Source organism: Akebia trifoliata, chromosome 16, assembly GCF_017979445.1.
Source record: "Akebia trifoliata isolate Shusen 1 chromosome 16, ASM1797944v1, whole genome shotgun sequence".
NCBI lineage: Eukaryota > Viridiplantae > Streptophyta > Magnoliopsida > Ranunculales > Lardizabalaceae > Akebia > Akebia trifoliata.
This window is the reverse complement of record NC_141390.1, coordinates 6,303,539-6,323,421: the sequence shown is the minus strand read 5'-3', so window position 1 is coordinate 6,323,421 and position 19,883 is coordinate 6,303,539. Positions and strand designations below refer to the sequence as shown.

At 34.6% G+C, this 19,883-nt stretch overlaps 1 protein-coding gene across 18 annotated transcripts; it reads right to left on the bottom strand.

Annotated features, from left to right (window-relative positions):
• Positions 1 to 1,845: 1,845 nt before the first annotated feature.
• Positions 1,846 to 9,823, bottom strand: LOC147382435 (putative AAA domain-containing protein C24B10.10c). Of its 18 annotated transcripts, none has more exons than XM_086427640.1 (11): positions 7,756 to 9,823; positions 6,106 to 6,211; positions 5,885 to 5,963; positions 4,959 to 5,448; positions 4,660 to 4,828; positions 4,355 to 4,465; positions 3,608 to 3,713; positions 3,320 to 3,368; positions 2,751 to 2,801; positions 2,445 to 2,580; positions 1,846 to 2,147 (listed from the first exon to the last, which is right to left on the bottom strand). In XM_086427640.1, exons 6-9 carry the CDS (start codon positions 4,430 to 4,432, stop codon positions 2,762 to 2,764), a joined length of 273 nt encoding a protein of 90 aa, XP_086283766.1. In that variant the 5' UTR covers positions 4,433 to 4,465; positions 4,660 to 4,828; positions 4,959 to 5,448; positions 5,885 to 5,963; positions 6,106 to 6,211; positions 7,756 to 9,823; the 3' UTR covers positions 1,846 to 2,147; positions 2,445 to 2,580; positions 2,751 to 2,761. The 18 variants fall into 18 exon arrangements, 13 of the variants coding, with proteins under 13 accessions (XP_086283766.1, XP_086283765.1, XP_086283759.1 ...); XM_086427639.1 differs by having other exon boundaries at positions 2,445 to 2,575; positions 7,756 to 9,822; XR_015173309.1 differs by lacking the exon at positions 3,608 to 3,713 and having other exon boundaries at positions 2,445 to 2,575; positions 4,959 to 5,496; positions 7,756 to 9,809.
• Between the last annotated feature and the right edge of the window lie 10,060 nt (positions 9,824 to 19,883).

Sequence of the window (19,883 nt, the reverse complement as noted above, 5' to 3'; positions counted from 1 at the left end):
TTTCCCATAATGCAAGAGTAATGAACTATAAATTCCCCACTTCGTGATGAGCATAAGTACGAAGAATAAAAATAATAATAAAAAGTCCTATAAATAGATAGTCGTCCGCCTCTCATATTTCCCATCTATTTTGCTCATCTATTTTGCTACTTAGTAGGGATTGGAGTAGAATTATCTATAATTTTGAGTGATTGTTTGCTCACTAGACAACACCTATTTGACATGTGGCACTGATGACGTAAGTAATAAAAGAGAAATTTCTCTTTCTTGTCCGCACATCCACTACCTAGAAATCTTAATCGTTAGATTTCAATCTTAACAAGTATAGTGGGATCCACATGGATTATTATATTGGTAATCCAACACCACAACCTTTAAGATTTCATGAAAAAACTCATAGTAAAATAAAAAATAAAAAAATTGAAAAAACAAAACGTTTTTAAACTTGATCAATGGTATTGAAAATGGACGGTTACTGAGCACCCAAATTTAAAATTAAAATACAACAATGAAAAATAACTTTAAATTTTTTGTTTTTTGAAATTCATAAAATTTCATCCTCTACAACATTGTGGGCAGAGAAATTTCGATTTTTTTTACTATGGATAGGAGAGAAAATTCTCTTATTATTGCTTATGTCATCAATTCCACATGTCAAAATGGTGTTGGTCTGTGAGCAAACAATCACTCTGTAATTTTGCTCTGTGTGATCGTTGTAGATTGTCATTGGAAGCATCAATAAAGTTTTGTGAATTACGCTTAATTATCTAATTTGATTAGAGAATGATGCCTAGATTCTAGTGAAGTGTATTGGAAAATCCATCATGAAAGGCTAAAAACTTTACCCCATTAGAAAATTTTATGACCAAATCTATGTGTTCTATATGCCAATTCTTATGTGACTTACCTTGTTTCAAGGTCAGGAGATAAATTTCTTGTTTAGAATCAGTGGCCCCAAGAAACTTTGATCCCTTAGCTCAAATGTTACAGCTTGTCCTGTTTCAGGAAGCACAAGCGACACAAGAACAATTCCTCTTACACTCAATTTCACAATCACTGAGACTTGTTTAACATTGAATCCGTTCACCTGCATGAGAAACACCTAACATATCACCAATTCTTAGCTCGAACACCTCTTGACCACTCCTGCAAGCTGATAGCTTGTTACCCTCGCAACCTTTCATTTTGTTTCCACAATCAAGCAATGACTGCATACCCCGCATATTTCTAGCGTCAAACTTCCAGAGCTGCCTCTTTGATCTCATCACCCATACTAAGATGGAGGAATAACTCGGCATAGTAGAGTAAGTGAAGTACCTTTCATCCTCATTCGAAACGAAGTTGTAATTGTATCGGTTACTAAAGCTAAAATATCCCTCAATTGATGCCAACTCAGGTAAAATTTTTTAAGTAGTTCCGTTCCAGACACCACTCCTCCAATAAACTTCACCTCGCTGTGAGATGACCATTTGGTTTATACCATTGCGGTCAACCTCAAGAGTAAACGCCCCTGAATCAGGAACTTTGCTGCTGATCCATGAAGTAATTGACCAGTTCATCCTGATTTGTGAATTCACGCCAAGCTTCATCCCAGGTAGAAGAACACTATGTGAAAAAGGCCCATATTTGACGGTCTTAGCCCGTCAAATTTTGAGAAATTTGACGGACCCTCTCGTCAAATATGCCAGTCAAATATTCTCTTGTAGAATTTTTTTTTTTGACGGCCTTGAACTATCAAATTATTGGAGAATGGACTCAAAAAAAAAAAACAAAAAAAAATCCATAGACCGTCAAATTTGGAGGTTTAACAAACAATAGCACGGTCCTCTAATTCACCAATCACAATGAACGAAATAATATATAAAAAAAATCAGAAAAAGAAAAATTATGAAACAAGCTCCAAATTAAATTAAATAACCCAAAATTAATATACATGTAAACCACTTTGTTAAGATCGAAAATTCTTTCGAAGCTACAAATAACTGACAATAATTAAACTAAATAAGACCAAATAATGTTGAAATTACTGGATCGGCAACATCTTTGGTGGAGGTCGGTGTTGTTATCGTTGTAAATTGGGGAATGAACTCTTATCCTTCACGTGCCGCTTTTTCCTTGGCCTTTTTCTCCCTTTCCAGCACATCCTCCTACATGCAGCATTTCATTAATCATTTTCCCTATATTGCATCCATCGATAAGTAAAAACCATTCAAAGGGGAAGAACTACAACTACATACTAAAAGAAAAAAAAAAAAAGAACGAGAACGGGAAGCATGATAGGCAACCGGGTTAATTAGATTACTATTACATCGGTGGGGAGGGGGTACATAGAAAGTGAAGTTCTCGAACACAATGGTAGACTCAAAATCACCTAAAGTTGATACGTTTAAGCTGATTTTAGATAAACACAGATTTTGTACTATTTTAATAGCCAACTTGCATACCTTCCCTTCGGGTTTGTTCCTTTACGGAACCAGAGGAGAATGGTATCTTCTGCAAGCACATCCTAGTCGTAGAGAGATCTCACAATTTCAGGGAATAACTTCATTAGTTTGGCATCCTCGTAGCATTGGATCTGAACTTTGTACAGATCAATAAGATATGCAAAATAGTTGTTGAGATAAATAAAGAGAAAATATACCTGTACAATCAATGACTATTGTAATTAAATCTAAAATCTATATCATCAATGACTTAGTTTTTTTAAGTTGTGAAAATAAACATGATTTTATTCAGGTTGGAGACTTTACCTGTAATGAGTTCAGAATCCAGTATTTGGTAGAACAAGTAGCACTGTAAGTCTGCACAATCAATCAGAATTAATATTATTAAAAATAAAAACCTGAGATGTTGGTCAGAAACATTAGATCCAAGATTCACACTTATTTTAAAAAACATTGGTTTCCTTTTTATTGAAAGATGTGACCTCACACATATTTTAAAAAATTCTGTACCTTTTTTTTCAGGTGGGGGAGTTAGGTCCTGGGGTAAGTCCCCAAGGAAGAAAGTCAAATAAGTAAAACTGGAATTGTGCCTTCAAGAAATCTTTGGGCCGAAAATAATGACAAGAAATCTTGGTGATATATAATTCATAAACATAACATTCATATTTTCATGTGTAGAAGAACCATAACTGTTGGTACACAATAGTTGTGCATCTACTACAAAGATAGGAACTTGGAAACTCATTTAAGAATGATGAAAATCAAGGATAGATAATATCAACAAGTAAACAAGGCATGGAGGGGGTTAAACAGATAACATATTATTTAAAGATGAGCAACACATGGTAAGCACTAAGTTGCAGAGCACAACGAACCTGGATGTTCCCAACCTTGGTGATGAGCCTAATTTGAATTTCCCAATGTCTACATGCATTTATAAATAAAATAGATTAGTTGACCAGCAAACAAGTAACGAAAATAACTATTTCCATATCACATTGTAAGGCGATGGAAACTGTCACTAAATGATGTTTGATCTAAATAATGCTGAAGTTCAGAATGTCAAATTGTTTTCTAATTTACAATAATAAACAAAAAAATCATAACTTTATTGATGATAAACCATTAAGGCTGGGAAGGAATGTAGTCATTAAGGCTATTACCACTCAAGTTGAGATAAACCAAACTCGTGAGGTTTTGAAAGCCATTTGTTGGAATTCCATCAAACATTATGTTCCCAGATATATCCAGATTGATCAAGCTTGTTATCTGGAAGAGTGGTGTCAAAGATTCAGCAATTGAACCATTAGTAATATTGTAGAGATGAAGGCCTTGGACAGGCCTTGAAGACAAGAGAATAGAACAGTTCACCCCCTTCCATGTAAAACATTTTGTTTTTTATTTCTCGACTAAGCCCACTTCCCTTCATGCTAGAGTGTCCACAAATGAAGGTTCATAGTAATCGATCTTGCATGTAGATAAAATCATACCTTGCAAGATGGCGCCGTAATAAGCAATTAGATATGAGATTTTACTTATGATGTGACGATATCATGTGTCTGACAGTCATATCATTCAGCAATTATGTTCAATACTATCACTAGACCATATTCTAGTACACAGACAGCAATGTTAGGAGCTTATACTTTGAAATATTTAGCGTGTCTACATGAGTAAATAAATATAAAAAATCAGTGAATATGCAAGGTGGAGTGCGTGTGCATGAGAGCAGCACCTAATAAAGAAACCAATTGCACATACATAAATAATAATGAATAGTGGAGCACATAGATCATGAAAATTGGTAAACTGGTATTGATAGAAAACTAAAACAAGAATAAATTACTTTTCTGGGACTACTTGTTGTTAATGACCCCAACATAACAGCTACACAATAGTGAAGGAACTACCTCCAAGAAACTCAAATGTTCGTTTGAAGGGTCTGACCCATTTGCAAAAATTCGATCATTTGATGACTTCTCTCTCATCTTCAAGGAAGCCTCTAGTTCAACCTTCTCTATCTAGCACAATTGAGACAATGTTAGACCAGCCTCACGACTCCAAAAGACCAAAATAACTAACAATATCAATATAATAATACAGAAATATAAAATTAGATACTATAGCCAAAAAAATTTATATAAAAAGCAAGATGGAAAATGAAATAATTGTCATATTCTAAAGCAAAAAAAATGGAATGCCCACAAGTATCAACCTTAAGATTGGTGTTCTCCTTTTCTAGGGTTGCAATTACTCCTTTTAACTCTCAACATTTCATCTGCTTCTTCATCATTATCCCTTCTGGTCAACTCAGATTGCAGCCTTCTTATTTCTGATATCTTTGCATTCAATTCATTACGCAGCTCTACCATCTCCGTACTGTTCTGTCATTTTAAAGACAAAGGATGAAATAAACCAGCACATATAATAAGACAGTGCACATCATAAAAGCATTACCAACACACATTCTTACAAATCAATATAACAACTTAACAAGAACAAGGATCCGCTCACCGGGTTTTGACAATAGCCCATCACAATGAGTCATGAACACATTCTTTATCTTCCGCATGGCCTAATGTTCCCCAACTCTGGTTCGTTGCCCAAGCATACTATCAACCTCGTCCACAAAAATAATTGTTGGAGATACCTTTGATGCAAGTGTAAACAGAGCTCTAACATTCTTCTCATCTTCTCCAAACCATTTTGAAGTGATGGTGGACATGGAAACATTGATGAAGCTTGCCCCCGCTTCATTAGCAATGGCCTTGGCCAGCATTGTCTTTCCAGTTCCGGGAGGCCCAAACAACAATATTCTTCTGCAAGGCTTTAAAATTCCTCCTTGAAATAGATCCGGTCTTCGCAGAGGAAGCATGACAAGCTTCTGAAGTGATTCTTTATTCTCATCTAGGGCACCAATATCCGTAAATGTCACTCCTATCTCACTTGCAGGGATGATTTCAGGCCTTATATGCTTCTCAAACTCATTATCAGGAGGAACTTCCTATTGGAAAAACCCTTAAATATTCAACGTAGCTTCAATATTGCATCACTGGAAAGAAAGAACTAGGAAGGATTGAATGTAGGGAAAATTTCCAACCTATGCAACTATGTAAATCTGAATGACACCAAGACAACATGATTACCAATGTAACTATATAAACCTGATGACAACATGACACCATTATCATGAACCTACTAAGGTATGTTCTGACAAATAATTCTGTTAAGGCATCTCCCTTAAATTATTTGTATGGTACATCTTCTGTTAAGCGACCAACCAAAGGCTTCCGAGACGTAAGAAAAAGGGCCCTCGACTCATTCAGATATATTGGCAGCAGACAGATATTAGAGATCATAACGACACTTATGAAAAAGAAAAGAGTAAAAGGACGTAGCCATCTCAGCCGTGGAAACAAAATGGTTAAGGAATAACGTACCCAACTAAGAGCCATTGTAAGAAGAACTGAATGCATTGCAGGGGGCAAGTGTCTCATGAGTACAGAATGCAAGGAAGACCTGCATAACGTACTCACATAAGCCTTACATTTTGCCACCCTTTTCTTAGGTGATTTAACTAATTATCCTGTAAATGGACAACGGCTACTAGAATGAACAACAAACTATTAAACAGTGATAGATGATATCAAGTGGAATATACCTGCAACGAGGCTGGAAACCAGATCCTTTCCAGCCCTTGCTGTATCTATGGTGTTGTGACCAATAGAGACACAAGGCCCGTGGTCAGCACACAACATGATGCAAATCTGACCAAGCCAAATGTTTTGATTAGACAAAAAAATATAGAAAAAGATAATTTTGCTTAATGTCGAAGTACTTGATGTACAAGAAAAAATTAGCTTTAAAGTTTATACAAAGGATTACGTATGTATTGGGTCCCTATTAGTTAATTATAAGTAATAAGCCACATTTGAACAAGAACTAGACTTCATAGTGCAAATGACATTGGAGTTAACATTTATAGAGAGAAAGCACCTTTCCCCTATAACAGTGCAAACTGTATTTTAAGACTTCCATGGGGTGAGTATGAATTTTAGACAAAAAATGGGTATAGTCCATGCAAATGATTCCAAATCACAGTTGACGCTCATTAAAAAATAACATCAGCCATGTTTCATGTTCCATCCTAATGGGCCCCTGAATAAAGCTTGCTAGAATCCAAAGAGGACCACATAACTAGAGAACTATAAGCTCAAACATGAAAGACCTCCAGTTATGTTTTTGGAAACAAACTCCACTAGGGGAAAATACAGATTCACACCAATTGGAAGAAGAAATGGCATACATATACTGTTTGAGCATATATACATTTACCCCAATTGGGAACTGTTTGATCCTGTTAGGAAAATTTCCCTCAAAGCTTGCGACAACTTTCCAACCACTACCCTGGAAAGAACAACTTATCCAAATAATGCTAAAGGGCTCACAATCTTATGGTAGAAGAATGTCTACCATTAATAAATAAATTAAACAAAATTAAATCTGTTTAGCATTACCATGCATGTTTATATACTACATACAAAGACTCACTAAGCAAGTGATAATCCTAACAAGATAATACCATACAAAATAGTCACCAAGTACGAGAAATTGCATTCATGACATACTCGAATAACATGAAGACAATGTAAGAAAATGGATATCAAATTTTTCTGGCCTTATCCTGAAAATTTTGGATCGGCTGTTCTTGTCCTTCGATATCAAGATTATTTACAACGATGTTAATAGCTTTTTGAGAAGGCATGCCCCACACTATCATTTAAATTGTACGAAGAGAAATCATGAACTCTTTCAATGAGTGAGTCCATATAAGAGAACCCTACTCTTTCTTTTTTTGGTAAACAAACAAAAATCTTATAAATGAAGAAATTATACAAGTAAAAAAGGATCCAACTCCTTAAAATTACAAAACAAGAATAGCTGAAATCCTTTCAAAATCTCCCACAAACAATAAAGCTATTTATTGACTATAAAGAAACCTTAATATTAGTGAAATGTCTTCTAAGAAATAAGTTTGCGTTAGGTTGCGCAATTTTAGCTTCAATGGCTTCTATTCTTCTAGCTATTTGATCTTGAAAGAAGTGAAATGTACAATGTCTTTGCTTTTACGACTATAGATCTGTTTATATCTAATGGCACTTAAAACATCAATTCTGCATCTTTACTTCCTGTTTCACAGAATCCTCATAGAATCCACCATTAAAACATCAAAATAATACAAAATGAATCACAAATCATCATTGAATTTACAGTCGATTCTCTTCAAATCAAGATTTACGGTCGATCATACCTTGAAGAGTGAGAACACCTTAGCAGAAACTCAGCTTCCAATCTAAGATGACGGATTGTGACAGAGATCGAAACCTTAGAGAGTTCAATCCGATTGCGTGAAAGAAATCGAAACCCTAGAGACTTCAAATCCGATTGCGATTGCGTCAGAGAGATATGGAAGTGAGAGAGATCTATCGAGGGAGCAGATCGAAAGAGAGATCGATCAAATAGAGTGGGAGATGAGATCTATTGAGGGAGACAGATCGATCGAGGGAGAGAGTGTGAGAGAGAGAGAGATGGAGAGGTCGATCGATCAAGAAAACGACTGTGAGAAAGAGATGAAGAGGTCAATTCGATCGATCGATCGATGAGAGTGAGAGTGAGAGTGAGAGTGAGAGAGAGACAGAAAGAAAGAGAGTGAGATGAGATCGTGAGAAAGGGAGTGAGAGTGAGTGAAATCGTGTGAGAGATGGGAAACGTGGTCCCAACGCTACGGAATTTTTGGATTAAAAATTGACGGGCCAGACCCATCAAATTTTTTTGCTTAGAAGTGGGGATTTTCACGTAGTGGTTGATAGACTCCTTTCTTCTTTCATAGGCTCTTGGAGGTTGGGGTTAACCATGGTTTATTGATTGCTGGCTGAGAATTATTTTGCTGCAAGATTAGGTTTACTCTTGATTGAAAGTCAGCATCAATGAATTAATGATAAAATTTCGATTTTGCACTTTAGGTTAGAATAAAGTGAAAATTTCACCGTCAATTCATCAAGGAAAGGGATATTGACTTTCGGTCATGCTAGACATAATCTTCCATCTTGCAAGGGGTAAACCTAATATTACCAATTTTGCAAGTGTACAACATAGTTTTAAAATCCGAAAACTCAACAAGACTTGAATGTCCATCAAGTTGAGTCAAATCGAAAATTCGACTTGGCCAAGTCAAACTAAAATACTCCCCCAACAAGTCATTTTAAGATCTATTGTTCCTCTTCAATCTTAAGATCCATCTCTGCTCTGCAATCTTAAGATCTACTCATGCAACATTTCCAACTCACAAAGAAAATAGGATTTTGGGTAGAAAAGGATTTTTTTAACAAGTGGTTGAAGTAGATGTATTGATGATGAAGTTGAATGGGTTGAAGAACTTGAAGATGATGAATTTTTCATTAGAATAATCAAGAGTTTTATTGTAGAGGTTGAGGTTTATGGACTGACGACAATATTACAAGTTAAACATGAAAATGATGGATTTTTTAGTCAAAAAATCAAAAGATGCACTTCAAGAAGTTTAAATAATGGTTTTAACTTTGAAAATGAGATTGAATAGATTAAAGAGCTTGAAGATAGTGTATATAAAATAAAAATAAGGATTTTTAGATGAAATTTTGGAAAAAAAATGAAGGATTTGGGAAAATGCAATTATTGACTTAGTGCTTTGACTTGGCTGAGTTTTAACTTGATTCACCCAAGTCCTCAAGTTGACTCATTCGAGTTGATTTTTCAAGTTTTGAGACTCACCCAAAGTTTAAAACTATGGTGTACATTACAAAAAATCCTAATTAATTATTTTCTATAATATTAACCTCAATATCCAATCACTCAAGTCGACTCGGCAAAGTTTAAAACTATGGTGTACATTAAAAAAATTCCTAATTATTTTCTATAATATTAATCTCTAGAATAGTTTAACGTCTTCATTTTCATCTGGAACATCTCATGCGTATCATTCATGTTCTGATCGCCCTAGGGGAATTAAAAGAGCTTATGTCGGGGACTTAGTAGAAATGCTTAATTTTAAATTCTCAAATTTACAATTTTGTGAGGATGATCTCTATGATGGGAAGATCATCCAGAAAAAAAATCAGTCCAATCTGAAACTTCTAATCCCATTAAAAGTGATTTAGAATGTGGACCGTCGATTTTTTGCTAATTTTTTTTCAATAATTTGTAAATCACTTTTGATGGATTTAGAAGTTTCTGATTAAGCTGATTTTTTGTGAGGATGATCTTCTCATCATAGTGACCATTCTTGCAAAAAATCAACTCAATCCAAAACCTCTAACCCATATTTTGAAAAACCATTGTTTTTTCATATGGCCCTTGAACCGCCCCGCTATATATATATGGGAAATGTTCGGCACCAAAAATTTTGGAAAAACATTTTTCAAAACATGGGTTAGAGGTTTTGGAATGGGCGGATTTTTGGTGAGGATGATCTCTACGGTGGGGAGATCATCATCACTAAAAATCAGCCCATTCCAAAACTTCTAACTCCATCAAAAATGATTGACAAAAAGTGGACAGTCCACGATTTTTCAACTTGTAAACATGGGGCTAGAAGTTTTGAAATGAGCTGATTTTTGGTGAGGATGATCTCCTCACCGTAGAGATCATCCTCACCAAGAATCAGCTCATTCCAAAACTTCTAACCCATGTAGGACAAAAATTGTTGGCTAAAATGTTGGCCAAAATGTTTGGTGTTGAACGGGACCCTCTATATATATATATATATATATATATATATATATATATATATATATATATATATATATATATATATATATACATTTGCTTCAAGCATAGTATTAGTGGTCTCTATCATGCATATGCATAAAAGAATCAGGATCAAGCGATGTCCTTATTCTTATAAAATAGAAACAGTGTCTACAAGGCATGTTATCATAGGAGTTAAAAACACATCGGACTCCTAGCCAAACTGGTTTTTACATTGCACACAGTCCTATGTATTTAACCTCCAATCGAAAAGTGCCACATAGATATCATATGTTGTCATAGGAACGGGTCACCACTCTGGATCTGAGGGCAATGTAGCCATGTAATTTATATTCTAGGTGGAGCTTATTTAATAGGGGTAGAACTACATGGTCTGCCTAGAATTGGAAAAATAAATAAATAAATAATTAAAATTTAAGAAAAGAAATATTTTTTTTGCCTTGATCAAAGATTTTGATAATGAACGTCACCTAATTACTCAAAAATTTCAAGTTGAAATCCATCGATAAATTAAAGATATCTTCCCTCAGTATAATTTTTTTTTTTAATGTTCTTAAAATTTGTGGTATAAGATTATGTTTTTGGATGCCATATTGAGGTGCAATCAAGAAAGTGTTTTGCAATATTATTGTTAAAGATTATCATATACAAAGATATACGATTTACTTAACGTCAAAGGTCACCTTTAGTCATGGTTTTAAAACTTGGTTTTGCGTCTTGTCACTTCCAGGTCATATACCAAGTCGTCTCGGATGAGTTTTCCAATACATTTGAGAATGTCTTGTTCAAAAATGAGAAAAATAAACGTGGGTTTTAAATCTTGTCAAAATTGATTTGTTCATCCGTCTCATCCATGCTTGGTACCGAGCTGAGTTGGGCGATGCGTCTTGGTCTTGGACAAGTTTTGAAACCATGCCTTTAGTTATCTCTACTATAAAATCACCACTAATCTAAAGATTTCATAAATCATTGGCCATATAGCTCTTAAGAGTCTAGACTCCACTGAATTTAACAAAAAAATTCAAACTAATTAGAAAGAGAAATTAAAAAATAAAGTAAAATAAATAAAAAGAATTAATATTGATAGATATAACGGGATCTCTAAGATTCTTTATTGAAGTGGTGAATAAACAAACTAATAAACTCACTTAGATGAGGTGGAGCGAAGATTGGAAGACATGGAAACCTTGGGAGATATGAGATTGCCTGCAAGAGGGACACCAAAACATGGGTATTTGTTAGATTGAAAGGTGAGGGGACTGAGTTTCAGAGCCATTTTCACTTCAGCCTTTATTCTGCTTTTCTTTGATTACAGACAGAGAGAGAGAGAGATGCTCAGCACATGCAATTTAGGCGAGAATGGCAGAGAGCAGATTAATAAACTGTTACATTACTAAAATGCCTCCACCTTGCATGGAATTACAAGCATACCAATATATAATTGACATATTTTATTATAAGAAATTAGCACAAATATTTATATATCGACAAAATACATGAAAACTTTGGGGTTTCTTTACTTCATTTATAATCTTGAATAAGTTAGGCATTGGTTGAGTGAGACATATATCCTCACCGAACTTTATATATGAATATATGTATCAGAAAGTGCTCTCGATCCGCGGGGTGCGAGGATCTGCTTTTGACCCTTGAGGTTTGGGAGTTGCCACCTAGTTATTACGGTCTAGGAACCGTTCAATGACTCCAAATAGATAAAGGATTAATCTAAAACAGAAAAAGCTGAATTCAGGGATCATGTTACGGGGTTGGAAGGTGTTAGGCACCAACCCCGCCCGACCAAAACCGGTCTCTACTAACTTCCCCAAATAGGTTACATTGCTAAAAACCTAGATAATAATAAAATCAATAAAAGAATAAAAAGTTATACCTTTCCGATAGCAAAGACTTTGTTCCCTCAGATCCGACAAAAGTTGCTCCTTGTACCGTACTTCTTGTTTCGTTCTGTCTTCGGATTTGATTTCTGATCTCCGAGGCAAGGTATCTCTTTTTTCCTTGGATCTGAATTCTTTGAGTTTGCTATGGATTTTGGGGTGTTTTTGGAGGGCTTTTAGGTGTTCTTTAGGCTAAAATCAAAGGAGGGACTCCAAAACTATGGGTTATGGGAGGCTAGGGGCTTTTAGACCTACTTCTCTTAGGATTTATGATTTGATACGAAAATAGAGTGTGAGGACCTCTATTTATAGATTTTTTTAGGGGTTGATTTTGATAGAGTTAGTGCTTAATTAGAGTTCTTTTAATTAGAATTATGTTTTAGTTAGACTTGTTTTAGGTAGAGTTGTGTTTTAGTTAGAACTCTATTAGATTAAGTTATTATTTAATTAGAACTCTATTATGACTTTTGGTCTTATTTGATTGACTTTTAATATTTTGACTTTAGTCTTAATTGATTGACTTTTAATATCTTGACTTCAGTCTTTCTTAATTGACTTTAATTTTGACTTTAGTCTCACTTGATTGACTTTAATACCTTGACTTTAGTCTTACTTAATTGACTTTAATTTTTTGGAGAACCCTCCTCTATTATATCTTTAATTCTTTGGACCCCCAGATGGAGGGGTCCTTAAAGATATATCCCACGAACCCTCAATAATTTTACTTGAAAGCTCGATTGATCGATTTTTTAATTCAAAATTTTAAATTAATTTCATTAATGTTTCACTTTAATTATTTAATATTTTATTTATTAATTTCGAAAATTTTAATTATGAAAATTGTGAAATTACCGTTTTGCTCCCGGAGAGGACTTTTCACGTTTGAAGTCAGTTTTTAATGTTCTAGGATGTTTTAGAATCGATTTTTCATAAAGAATTCAATGAAAATATTAGTTTGTGTCATTCATGAAATTTTTTATGTAAAATGGTCATGAACTTTATGAGGGGCATTTTCGTAATTTTGTCGAATTCTGTTAAAATTGGTGAAATGATTTATTTGGTTTCGATTTGTTATTTTATGTGTTCGAGAGTGTTTTCCTAATCGTAACTAGGCTCTATGATTGTTTTGATGTTAGGGGTATTTTGGTAATTTGGCCAATTTTTATCTTGAAGCTTCTTTTTGGGTCTGCAAGATGATGATTTCTATGTTTCTGGAGTCGTATTTTCCTAGCGTAACGTGATTTCTAAGGATTTGTCAGTTCGAGATACCTCATCCGGATTTATGAAACATTTCGGGTAACAAAATAAAGCATTGGAATAATCATCCATCATTGGAAACCGTTGCAATCGAGTTGACGAGTTCATTAATCAGGCGAGTGCAAAAATGGGGTGTCTACAGTATCCAATCTGTCATCCGATTTTTTCAAGTTTAAGCACTATCCCACTAGTTATTCCGACTTTTTGAAGGTTAACTCCGCCTTCAGTGGGTATTTAAGGAGTGCGATTTTGTTGATGCGCGGTTCGGTGACCTATTATGACCTCACAATCTTATTTGAGGATTTTGTGCGATTTTTTTTAAACACATCTTTTTCTATCTTTCACTAAAAACCCCTAATTATTAACTAATTACAAAGACCTCCAATAAAACCCATTACCCGGTGATTTTGAATTTAAAATATCAATTTAATATGAAATGGGAAATACTTCCCATACAAACATGATAAGCTTTAATACTTACTAAGGGTTATTTGGCTAAAGTAATGTACCACATCAGCAGTCCAACACCACTTTTTTTTTAAACACATATTTTTCTATTTTTCACTAAAGACTTCTAATTATTAACTAATTACACAGACCTCTAACAGAACCCACTGCATGGTGATTTTGAATTTAAATATCAATTCAATATGAAATGGGAAATACTTCCCTTACAAACATAGTAAGCTTTAATACTTATTAAGGATGGTTTGCCTAAAATAGATTACCACATCAACAGTCCAACACCACAGCACTCTAAACTTCGTCCAAAAACTTATAATAATAATAATAACAATAATAATAATACTAATAATAAATTATTTTAAATTGAAAAAAAAAATTCTATGAATTTTTTTTTAAAATTTTCTAAATAAAAAATCATTTTTCACCTTTGAATTTCAATTTTAAGTTTGGGAGTTATTTTGATGCACACGGTGATTTTCAAAATCTTATATTAAGTTTAAAACAATTTAAAATAATTTATTATTATTATTATATTATGAATATTTAGACGAAGTTTAAAGGGCTGTTATGTTGGCCTGCTGATGTGATAATCTATTTTAGTCTAACAACCCTTAGTAAGTTTTAAAGCTTACTATGTTTGTAAGGAAAATATTTCTCATTTCATATTGAATTGATATTTTAAATTCAAAATCACCGTGTAGTGGGTTCCGTTGGAGGTCTTTGTAATTAGTTAATAACTAGAGGCCTTTAGTGAAAAATAGAAAAAAATGTGTTTAAAAAAAATCGTACAAAATCCTCCAATGGGGTTGCGAGGTCATACTTGGTCAGCAAACCATTCGTCAACAAGATCGCACTCACGAAAGTTGGGCAGAAATTCGTTGGGAAATGAAATGCACCTACGCTTCATGCTCACATGAAAAAAAATTTGAAGCGGCAACCCGCTTCTCTACATAAAAATATTTATTTTATCTAAGGGCATTTTTTATTGCAGAGAAAATATTACCTTGCAAATCAATTGTTAGGCAAATCCTCTTATACTGTTTGAGTACATTATTAGAATTATTTAAAAAAGTAAATAATTTTTTTTTTAAAATTTGGCTTTTATGATAAGTATATTAAAAATCATGATAAAATCACTCTTGTGTGAAAAATTGAATTATTACACCCCAATTTCTTAAATTAGATTAAAACACTCTTCAAACATTACAAAGGTTTGGCTCAATTTATAATCCCAACGTTATAACACTCAATTTATAATCCCAACGTGTTGGCAAATCGGACTTTTTAGGCCCAGGAGAGAATTTATCGAAAATTTGATATTTTTTGGATGCACGGGCGGAACGGCGAAGGTCGGACGAGAGTAGGATGGCTCGAACCCCTTTGGTGGGTCCCTTAGACCACTGGGGGGTCTTAGGGGCCTCGGTTCAATCAAAATGCCAATTTTCAATTATTTGGGCCCTTGAAGCCCGTTAGTCAATTTTGTCGAAAAATCAATGTTTTGAGTGGAGCGGGGTAGATGGGAGCATGCCGAGCCTTTTCATGTGGGCCCATTAAACCCTTAAGGGGTCTTAGGGGTCTCGATTTTGATAAAAGTGCCATATTTTAATGATTTGGGCTTTTGAGGCCCGTTGACCGAGTTTATTGGAAAATAACTATTTTTTGGCCCTTTCGAGTGAGGACCCGTTCAAATTGGGGTGTCTACATCTGTCCTTCTTTGTAGGAATTGCGTGCAAAAAACTGTAAAGAATATACTAAATCCCTATTTGTATGAGCCAAAAACTTTGTAAAACATGACTTTTGAACTATCATTTGCATGGATGATTTTTGTAGAAAATGGTTACGCAAGCGTGGGGTCTGACAGAGTTTTGCGTTATTAATTCCATGGTCTCGATGGCACGGAGCTCGTATGAGACCTTGGATTGGATGAAAATTTCGTGATTTTTGAAATTTGACTCTTTCTTCGGTCGTGTTTTGACAAATCGAAGTTGAGTACAATTCGAAAGGATTTTGAAGTTCTTTTGATCTTTTTGATTTTTTTGTATTTTGATGATTTTTTTATTTTGATTTTTTTGATTTTTGATTTTTGATTTTTGATTTTTGATTTTTAATTTTTGATTTTTGATTTTTTTGTGAGAAAGATTCAATCGGGTTTGAACAAGCTAGTGTGCACACTCTCCTTGCCTAATATCCTGATGCAATAGGACTTGATTGAGGTTATATTGGGATGTTGGGTTCCCGAGCTCAACCTCTTCGTTTTGGGGAACATGAAATGACTCCCACCATTGAGGAGCTTGAAGTATTGTTAGGTCTTGAGATGTCGTGTATGAATGTTGTTCCACCTTTACGCTATGGTTATCGAGGCGAGGCTTTAGACTTCTTGGGGATAAATCGTAAGTTTCTAAAGATTCTGGATGAGGGATCGATTTTGAAGACAATGTTTAAATCCTTTTTTGTTGAATGCCTCGCGGATCCTTCGAAACTGTTGATTCACTTTCATGCTCTCACTTTGATGGTGGTGAGTGAACTCTTATTTCCGGGTGGCAGAAACATCATAGATCTTTTTTTCATTCACGTGATTCAATAAGTCCGAGAAGGACGCCGGTTGGCTCAAATGCTTTTGAGTGAAATGTTCCAATCTCTCACGGCTTGTTCTTCCGGTCGTGATCGAATTTTCTGAGGATTTACTCTACTCCTGCAAGTAAATTCCAAACTTAGCTTAGATTTAAATTTAAACTTAACTTTACTAGTTTCCAAAGTTTAGAATGCTTATGATATTGCAGCTGTGGTTTATGGATCATCTGGCTTCAACTGAAGTGATTAATCGCCCATTTTGCGTTAATACCGATCTCGTACTTATGATGTCGAGACGAGTTGCTCCCTTCGTCTCGGGTGGCAAAGAAGATTAGTATTCCTTTATCGGCAACCTTGATGATGAAGAAATGAGGTGGGTTGGTGCCTTCCATCATCGAGGGTCTCTTGTGATTGCATTTGATGGTGCCTATTTTCTTGTTTTGATTGGTCTTCACGGGGCAACTCATTATATACCCCTTCGGGTTCTTCATTAATTTGGTTATGATCAAGGTGTGTTTATCCCCGAGAATCTTAATGAGTTGGTTGGTCATTTGTCGACTGCACTTTTGAGTCGACTTGTAAAAGAATGAAATCGAGTTGAGGTTCTGAGTCGACCCATCTTTGCAGCACATCTGTTCCCGGCATACCTACATTGGATTTGAGAACTCGTCTTCGGGAGACCATCGGTGTCGATAGTTCCCCCAAACACGCCTTGGTGCTTCATCTACTACAACATTTTTGATCTACAGCGACGAATTTTTCCGCCGCTAAAAGGTAATTTTTCCGCCGGTAAAAGCTATTGCGGCGATGAGCAGCAGAACCAAAGATTCGTCGTTGTTTCCTCCGTCGCTAACTATAGCAGCGGATAATGTATTCCGTTGTTGTAGGTAGTACCTTTAACGGCGGATATTAAGATCCGCTGCAATAGGTTGAATTTTTAACAAATAGAATATAATACATATAGCAGCGAATATTAAGATCCGCTGCAATAAGTCAATTTTTTAATAAATAGAATATAATACATATAGCGGCGGATATTAATATCCGCTGCAATAGGTCAATTTTTTTAAAAAAAATATAACACATAGCCTATAATACATATAGCGGTGGATATTAATATCCGCTGCAATAGGTCAATTTTAAAAAAAAAAAAATATAACACATAGCGGCGAATATTAAGATCCGCTGCAATAGGTCAATTTTTTTTAAAAAAAATATAACACATATAGTGGCGGATATTAATATTCGCTACAATAGGTCAATTTTTAAAAAAAATATATATAACACATATAGTGGCGGATATTAAAATCCGCTGCTATAATTTTTATTTTTTATTTTTAAATTATTATATATCCTTCAAAAACAATATATAAAAACGGAATTTGTATCCACTGTTGTAATTTTTTTTCATATATATATATATATGGGAAATGTTCAGCAACAAACATTTTGGCAAAACATTTTTCAAAACATGGGTTAGAGAATGGGTTGATTTTTGGTGAGGATGATCTCTACGGTGAGGAGATCATCATCACCAAAAATCAGCCCATTCCAAAACTTCTAACCCCATCAAAAATGATTTACAAAAAATGGATGGTCCACGACTTTTTCAACTTATAAACTGGGGCTAGAAATTTTGGAATGGGCTGATTTTTGGTGAGGATGATCTCCTCACCATAGAGATCATCCTCACCAAAAATCAACCCATTCCAAAACCTCTAACCCATGTTTTGAAAAATGTTTTGCCAAAATGTTTGTCAAAATGTTTGTTGCTGAACGGGACCCTATATATATATATATACATTTAACCTGTGTCCTCCAACCTGTACAGATTGAAAACTTTAAAATAAATAATATAAGAGAGCTGCTATTGCCACACTAACTTTTATTAATCCCGCACTAATACATAACTAAATCACCAAAGAACTGCACATGTTTATAGTTTAAACTAACATCTTTATTCAAGAGTCAAGACTATATTGACAAAAAGGAATGATAGTTTCCATAGTAACAAGTTAATTAATTCTGCACAGAATTCTGAAACTAAAAAGCAATATATGTAAATTCAAAAATTTTAGTATGTTAGCATATAAAAAATCATACCTTGCATATTTATACTACCCATCTCTTGTGTTCACCCTTTCAATGATCCTACCCAGAAAATTTTCTGTTTATATCCGCTACCAATGCTAGGGTCTTATGCTGTCAAGGAGCTTTATCATCCTTATCTATAGCTCGTGGATCCGCTCCCCTGTCACCAAAGCCAGTTTTGAGTCATGAATTGCAAATAATGCCACAAAAGGCTAAAGAACATTTTGGACACATTCTCTAATGACCATATGCCAAAATAAGACAATAATTTTTCTGTGACAATCATAAAAAAAGATGTGCTAGCAAAATTACTAAATGTATAACCACCACGATGGGGCAAGGATAATAAAGGTCACCTTGAGCAACGTAGTTGGGCAAACAAAGTTCTGCTTCTGATGAGAATACAATTGTGCAATGGTATTTGGCCTCTTGAATCAGGAGCATTAATGTTAGCAAAATTAAATTAAAACAAGTAAATGATAACCAAATTAAGATTTTAAATTAGTAATGCTCAAATGGGTGCTCTATAAAGCAAGATGTGATAGTTTATATTGGACAAAATAATTGAAATAATGGGAGGATACTTTAAGTTCAAGTTGATATCCCCTTTAGTGTACCATTGACGCTCAAACTCAAATGGCCCTTAATTAAACCATGATTTATTTAGGTTAAAATAAAACCTATCAGATTATAATATACAACAACAATACTAAAAATATTGTTCCTTGAGAAAAAAATCAAGGGCTCCCTCAGCATTCAAACAGTAGGACATCTAGACAGACATGGTAAACCCATCAACACCACGAGCCATCTAATATGCATGTCTAAAAGGTTGGGTTCTGGGTTATGGATCATGGTTTCTCGCAAACCAAAATAAACAAATGTTCGGGCATATTAACATACCAGCCATAGACATTTTTAACAAAACTTACCATTTCACGTACACAGTTGTCATAGGCACTGCACACAAGACTCCCATCTGAGCCATAATAAGAAGCCACAAATGTAAGGAAAATTCAACATCACCACAAATTAAACTAAAACACCATTGAGTTTAAATTATATTAGATCAAACCTGACTACTATGCATGACATGGCAAGTAACAACTACATTGCCCTACCTGAACTATGCCATGTGAGAAACAACAACAAATAAGGGAGGTATGCCTATGAGACAAAAAGAAAAAAAAAAAAAAAAGGAGAGAGAGAGAAAGATGAAATATGATTATATTTACCTGACAGAAAATGAGTCAATATGAGTAGCTTCTCTACCGGTAAGAAATGGAACCTTCCTTAGTTGTTTCTTCTCATTGTGTTCTCAACACCTTTAGACTTCGCCGATTCCAACAATCTTGAA